Source organism: Myotis davidii, unplaced genomic scaffold (assembly GCF_000327345.1).
Source record: "Myotis davidii unplaced genomic scaffold, ASM32734v1 scaffold46, whole genome shotgun sequence".
NCBI lineage: Eukaryota > Metazoa > Chordata > Mammalia > Chiroptera > Vespertilionidae > Myotis > Myotis davidii.
The window spans coordinates 4,689,693-4,697,374 of NW_006383006.1; the positions used below are offsets into that span (position 1 = coordinate 4,689,693).

Sequence of the window (7,682 nt, forward strand, 5' to 3'; positions counted from 1 at the left end):
AGTATATGTTTTAAAAGGTTATATATCACACACCCCTAAAGGAGTGAGTTCTCTAAAAGTCAAAGTACTCTGGCCAGTGTTGTTCAGTGGTTGAGCGTTGACCTGTGAGCCAGTAGGTCACAGTTCAATTCCCAGTCAGGGCACATGCCTGGGTTGTGGGCTCAATTCCTGGTAGGTGCACTGCAGGAGGCAGCCGATCAATGATTTTCTCTCATCACTGATGTTTCTATCTCTCTCTCCCTCTGAAATCAATAAAAATAAATTTAAAAAATAAAAGTCAAAGTAAATTTTTTAAAAAAATATATTTTATTGATAAACATCGATGAGAGAGAAACATCGATCAGCCGCCTCCTGCACATCTCCCACTGGGGATGTGCCCGCAACCAAGGTACATGCCCTTGACCGGAATCGAACCCGGGACCTCTCAGTCCGCAGGCCGACGCTCCATCCACTGAGCCAAACCGGTTTCGGCCAAAGTAAAATTTTTTAAAAAATCGAATTTACTCTTTGTAAGGTACATATTAGAATTCTGGAGGGGCAAGATTTTCTCTGATGTTGTCTGTTCTTAATTTGGTTAGTTGAGTAACTATCTTTACCAAATTTGAAAGTTTATATGTTTAGATGGTTTAAAGCAGTGATGGCGAACCTATAACATATGTGTCAGAGGTGACACGCAAACTCATTTTTTTGGTTGATTTTTCTTTGTTAAATGGCATTTAAATATATAAAATAAATATCAAAAATATAAATCTCTGTTTTACTATGGTTGCAAATATCAAAAAACTTCTATATGTGACACGGCACCAGAGGTAAGTTAGGGTTTTTCAAAATGCTGACACGCCAAGCTCAAAAGGTCCGCCATCACTGGTTTAGAGTTTAAGGGAAAGGAGACAAAGATCAAAAGTGTTCCTGCAGAAATGTATGTTTCATCTATTCCCTAAACTGAACACACACACTTCTGAATATGTTGTCACCTTTCAGAAACAGGATAAAATGTGTTATCTACTAAGCTATCTTCAGGATGATTTTGGGATGGGAACCTGTTTGGTATATAACCCGTTAATATCTATTTCTGCATTTCTTAATTGGGTAACTGGAATATACATGCCTTTCTGCTAAAGTATTTACAGAAGCCTGAACTGCTAATTCTTTTTTAAAATTAATTGGGGTGACTGGTTAATAACATTATGTAAGTTTCAGGCATGCAATTCTGTAATATATCATCTGCGTACTACATTGTGTGCTTACCACCCAAAGCCTAGTCTCCTTCTGTGACCATTTATTTGACTCTCTTCATTCTTCCCCGACCCTCCTCCTTTTCTGGTAACCACCAGATTGCTGCCTATATCTATGAATTGTTTGCTTACTACTTTCTGTTTTATATCCCACATATGAGTGAACTCATGTGGTTCTTGTCCTTTTCCATCTGACTTAATTTGCTTAGTATACTTTCAAGATCCATTCATGTTGTTGCAAATGGTAGTATTTCATCCTTTCTTGTAGCTGAGTAGTACTCCATTGTATATATGTATCATATCTTTATCCAATCATCCATCAAAGGATACTTAGGTTGTTTCCATTTTTTGGCTATCATGAATAATGCTGCACCAAACAGAGGGATATATATACCTTTACAAATAAATGTTTCCAAAATTTTCAGGTTGATGCCCCAAAGAGGGACTGCTAAATCATGTGGTCTATTCTTATTTTTTTGAGGAAACTTCACACTGTTTTCCATAGTGGCTGTACGAGTTTACTTTCCCACTAGGAGTATATAGGGTTCCATTTTCTCCACATCCTCTCTAACACTTGTTATTTCTTGTCTTATTGATAACAGCAATTCTAACAAGTATGAGATGGTATCTCGTAGTTTTGATTTGCATTTCCCTTATAGCCAGTGAAGTCGAGCATCTTTAATGTTTTTATTGATTTTAGAAAGAGAAAGGGAGAGAGAAACATCAATGATGAGGGAGAATCATTGATTGGCTGCCTCCTGCATGCCCCCTATTGGGAATTGAGCCCATAATCAGGGCATGTGCCCTGACTGGGAATTGAACCATGACCTCCTGGCTTATGGGTCGATGCTCAATCTCGGAGCCACACCAGTCAGGCAGATTGAGCAGATTTTATAAATTTGTTGGTTTTCGTATTGAACTGCTTATTTTGAAACCCAACTGCCATGGTGTAAAGCTTTGTGTCCCCACAAATTCATGTTGAAGTCTTAACACCCAATGTAATACTATTAGGAGGTAGAACCTTTGGAGATAATTAGGGTTAGATTATATCATGAGGGTGGGGCCCTCATGATGAAGGAGATAGATCTCTTTCTCTCTCTTTCTGTCTCTACCATCCTCTCCATGTGAGGATACAGTAAGATGATTGTTTGTGAACCAGTAGAGGGCCTTCATTGGGAACCTGACCATGTGGCACCCTGATCTCAGACTTCCCAGACTCCAGAACTATGAGAAATGTAACTGTGAGAAATGTCTGTTACTTTCGTCACCCAGCAATGGTATCTTGTTACAGCAGCCTGAGCAGACTAAGACACCAGCAGAGGAGTAACTGAAGAGATCACCCAGTAGGACGTTTTAGAAAAAACTGCAGCAACAGTAGTTATTTTTCAAGTGACTTGGATTCCTGTCAGTCAGCTCTGGCCTTGAAACAGAGGAAACACTTTCCTCAAGATAATGAACGGTCAAATGCACAAATGACTGAGCCATATTGTTAGGTTTTCTCTTTCCTTTTCTACTCTCCCTTTCCTGATTCTTGGTCCATGACTCAGACTCTCGTCTCCAAAGCAGCCTTGTGGAATCTCCAGTTCCACAGCTTCAAATGCCACCTAATTCTGAATACTCCCAAACATGCAGCTCCAGGTCAGACCTCTTGCCTGAGCTCCTCAGTGCTATACAACACAGGGTTAAGACTCTGGCTCCCCTGAATCCTGGCTCTGTGATTAACATTGTGACTCAGTTGCCTGAAGGGTGCACAGTAAGAACAGAATCCACCTTATAGGGTTCTGAAGACTGAATAAGTTAGCACAGGGAAGGCACTTTATTGTTGTTGTTTTTTAGCTAATGGTAACATGCCTGGGGCAGGGAAGGGAAGTGGAATGGGAAAGGCATGAGCTCCTGAGAGGAGAGCCATGAAAGGCACTTTAAATAGTGTCTGACACACAGTAAGAGCTCAATCAATGCCATTTACTTGCCATCACCTCTCTACCCTCCTCCCATACCACTCACTTCTTTCTTGATAATGCTTCTTTGTTCTCTGAACACACCAAGTACTAATTAAATCAGCTGTTCCCTTTGCCTAGAGCTCTCCTGTTCTTCACATGGTCAGCTCATTCTTAGCTCATATTTCAATTCCTCAAAGAGTTCACTGACCACTCATTCGAAAATTATGACAGCCCCCTAACACTTTCTAATCTCACCTTATTCATTTCCTTCATAGACCTTGCCATGCTCTTAATCTTGTTTATTCATTTGTCTTTTTCCATAGTCTGTCTCCCATATTAGATCATAAACTCTATGAAAGCAAAAACCTAATCTGATTTATGCATCATTATATCCTGGGCCTAAAATAGTGCTTTGCACATAGTAATTACTCATACATTTGCTTAATGAAGACCAAACTAATGATCTCAGTCAAACCTTTACCTTTTAATCACTGTTTATTCTTCTTTTAAATAAAATATACATAAAATTTACCATTTTGACCCTTTGTAAGATTAGTTAAGTATTTTAACATTTTGGTATAACCATCACCATGATCCATCTCTAGAACTTTTTCAGTTCTCCCAACTGAAACTCTAACCCATTAAACATTAACTTCCACCTCCTCCCAACCCCAGCCCCTGACAACTTTCTCTCTATGGAGTTGACTACTCTACGAACCTCATATAAGAGTATTCAAACAATATTTATCCTTTAGTGTCTGACTTATTTTAATTTTTAATTATTTAATTTGAGAGGAAGGGGCAGAGAGAGACTGATTTGTTGTTCCACTTATTTATGCATTCATTAGTTGATTCTTATATGTGCCCTGACCAGGGAACCCACAACCTTGGCATATCGGGATGATGCTCTAACTGAGCTACCCAGACAGGGCTATGCCCTTTTTTCCTTGAATAGGGAATTACTACTTTTTCTGAGACAGTCCTATCCATACATGAGTATTTCTCTTTTAAAAATTCTTCCTTCTGTTGAACTGAATTATATCTATGTCCTCACTGCATAAATTCTTCTCCACACCATAAACTCATATATTTGAAGAAAAATCTCTAACCCAGTCTTTCCTTCTTCTGACTTTATGCCCACTTCTTTCAAAATCTTTTTATGGGGGGAAAGTGCTAGTGAGCACAGAGTTTCAGCTTTGCAAAATAAAAAGTTCTGGAAATATGTTTCACAATAATGTGAGTATATTTAACACTACTAAACTGTACACTTAAAAATATTTAAGATGGTAAATTTTGTTATGTGTTTTTTACCACAATAAAAATTCAAAAAAGGAAGGAAATTTGGACACCTGCTACAACATGGATGACCCTTAAGGACATTATGCTGAGTGAAATAAAACAGTCATAAAAAGACACATACTGGGATGCTGGTTTACAGGGATTGGGCCTAAACTGGCAGTCGGGCATCCCTCTCACAATCCGGGACTGCTGGCTCGTAACCGTTCACCTGCCTGCTTGCCTGCCTGATTGCCCCTAACCACTCTGCCTGCCTGCCTGGTCACACCTAACTGCCTTCTCCTGCCAACCTGGTTACCCCTAACTGCTCACCCCTGCTGGCCTGGTTGCTGCTAACCGCCTCTGCCTTGGCCCCCGCCACCGTGGCTTTGTACAGAAGAATGTCTGGTCTAATTAGCATATTACCCTTTTATTAGTATAGATGCTCTAGTACAACGGTTCTCAACCTGTGGGTCGTGACTGCTTTGGTGGTCGAATAACCCTTTCACAGGGGTTGCCTAAGACCATCCTGCATATCAGATATTTACATTACGATCCATAACAGTAGCAACATTACAGTTATGAAGTAGCAACGAAAATAATTTTATTATTGGGTCACAACATGAGGAACTGTATTGAAAGGGCCAGAAGGTTGAGAACCACTGCTCTAGTGTATCTCCAGAATCCAAACTAAAATATGGTTCCCAAGATGTGTTCTCTTTAGTACAGAGTGGGATTACCACTAGTCTCATTATGATACATTTCTCTACTCAAAGCCTAATATTATATTACTCTGATGGTGGGGGTTGGAGGTTTGGAGGGGCGGGGATAGGGATGCTGCAGGTCAGACAATTGCAGGGCATGGTGGCTTCATTTAGTCTCAGACAGTATTTAGTCTTCAAAGAAGCAATTAAAATTCACCAATACAGTATCCAGTAAATTTGATCACAAATCATTAGAGTTCTATTTTCTTCTATATCTAGTTTTGTTTATATTTAAGTATTTTGCTCTTCATTAAGGTACATGACCTTATGTACAGAAGAGCAGTATTTCATTATTTTGGTTAAAAAAATTTCCCTACCCTATACAACAATACTTATTTCAGTGCTTCTTAAACCCTTTTCCTGAATACAGGAGTGAACTCATATTCCTATTCTATAGACAGGGAGACCGGGTTATGGGCCAAGGGCCACAAATAAAAAGTTTATTTTAAGTCTTACACACCATTTAAAAAATATATGTACACTTGGCATGATAGTCTATACTTCATCTATATTTGTTTCAATATTAAAAAGTCTTTTCACAGACCTCTCTGTATACCACTGTGCATCCTTGAAGAGAAGCTTGAATTCAATCAATTCAATACAATTTCAATCCCAACTGTGACTGTGTTAAATGAAAAGAGAAATTACATTTTAATTTCTTAGAGAAGTTTTGTAAGAGATTGGGCAATATTATACATGAACCAACAAGGACAGAGGGAAATCTAACAAACATCCAAGGAAAGGAGGCAAAAGGCATGGGGACAAAATTTAATCTTGCACAAACCCGGCTGTCCGCTCCCACTTGAGTCATATCTAATACCTATCAAATTCTAAGATGAGCTGAGGATTGTCATTCCTTACAGGTGGGCCTGGATCTTTTTCCCATCCCAGCACTAACCAGGCCTGACACTGCTTAGCGTCCAAGATCAGAGATCAGGTGCATTCGGGGTGGTATGGCTGTAGACGTGGCTAAATCTTTTTCACTGTTGTCACCCAAGCACTTACTACAGTTCCTGGTATACAACAGGCATTCTATGATTTATAAGTAATATTAGTAGCTAACTCATTGCCAGGCACTATTTGAAGTACCTGACATATGTTAACTCACTTAATCCTCACAAACATCCCTAGGTGAAATCATTTAATATTCCTCTTTACAAAAGAGGAAACTGAGGCCCAAAGAGTTTGAATAACTTGCCCAAAGTCACATGGTCAAAAAATGGCAGAGCTGGGATTCAAACCCAGCCAGTTTAGTTCCAGGGTCTGAGCTATAATCACTATACTCTTATGTTTGTTAAATAAATGAATGAGTAAATAATTTGTAAGAAATGAAAAGCAAATGTTTTAAACCAGAAGACTTTAGCTCCTTACAGTGTAGTTTGTTGCTTCGGCTGTTGAGTGGTTCTGGTCCATTCACATCTTTACTCTTTTCATTATCCTCAATGGGTCGGAAATGAGCCAAAGTTCTCATGAATCCACGAAAGTTTACCTGGTCCTCTCTGATTGGGAAATATAACAAACAGAACACCATGTCAATCAGGGTGATAATTTCTTATGAATTCAATTTATTAGCAACAGCTTAAGCTAAAGTGGCAAGAAATTCCATCCAATGAGGTCTCTTTCCACATTCACAGTACTAGTACTTTAGTGTTCATAAAATATCTTCATTTAAGCCTCACCTTAACCTTGTGAGGTGGGCACTGATGTTTCTCTCACTCCCTCATCCTTCCTCTATGAAATGATAATAATAATAATAATAATAACAACAACAATATATATATTTTTAAAATATATTTTATTGATTTTTTTACAGAGAGGAAGGGAGTGGAATAGAGAGTTAGAAATATCGATGAGAGAGAAACATTGATCAGCTGCCTCCTGCACACCCCCTACTGGGGATGTGCCCGCAACCAAGGTACATGCCCTTGACTGGCATCAATCCTGGGACCCCTCAGTCTGCAGGCCAACACTATATCCACTGAGCCAAACCAGTTAGGGCAAAATATATATATTTAAAAACAAACTCACTGCTTTGGAATCTGCAGCAAGCAGCAAGGTGGTCATTTCAACTGAATGACTTCCAACCACCTCCCATGTCTCCTCTGCAGTCACATATACCTAGTGATATTTTAAGGTTAAGGCATACCATGAAAAAGCTTTTTTTAAAAAAATATTTTTTAAAAGGTGTTTTTATTGATTTCAGAGAGGAAGAAAGAGGGAGAGAGAGAGAAACATCAATGATGAGAGAGAGAATCATAGATTGGCTGCCTCCTGCACACCCCCTACTGGGAATCAAGCCTGCAACCCAGGCATGTGACCTTGACTGGAATGGAACCTGGGACCGCCTTCAGTCTGAGTCTGCAGGCCCACGTTCTATCCACTGAGCCAAACTAGTTAGGGCTGGAAAGCTATTTTTAAAATAAATGTTATTTCTTTATAAAAGCAATAAATACATTTTTGGAAATTTT

At 39.1% G+C, this 7,682-nt stretch overlaps 1 protein-coding gene across 1 annotated transcript in view; it reads right to left on the reverse strand.

Annotated features, from left to right (window-relative positions):
• CHP1 (calcineurin like EF-hand protein 1) overlaps nucleotides 1-7,682 on the reverse strand; it is a 69,024-nt gene that overhangs the window by 32,475 nt on the left and 28,867 nt on the right. The window contains exon 4 of the mRNA XM_006778075.2: nucleotides 6,586-6,713. Coding sequence (XP_006778138.1) covers nucleotides 6,586-6,713 — 128 coding nt within the window. The remainder of the gene's footprint in view (nucleotides 1-6,585; nucleotides 6,714-7,682) is intronic.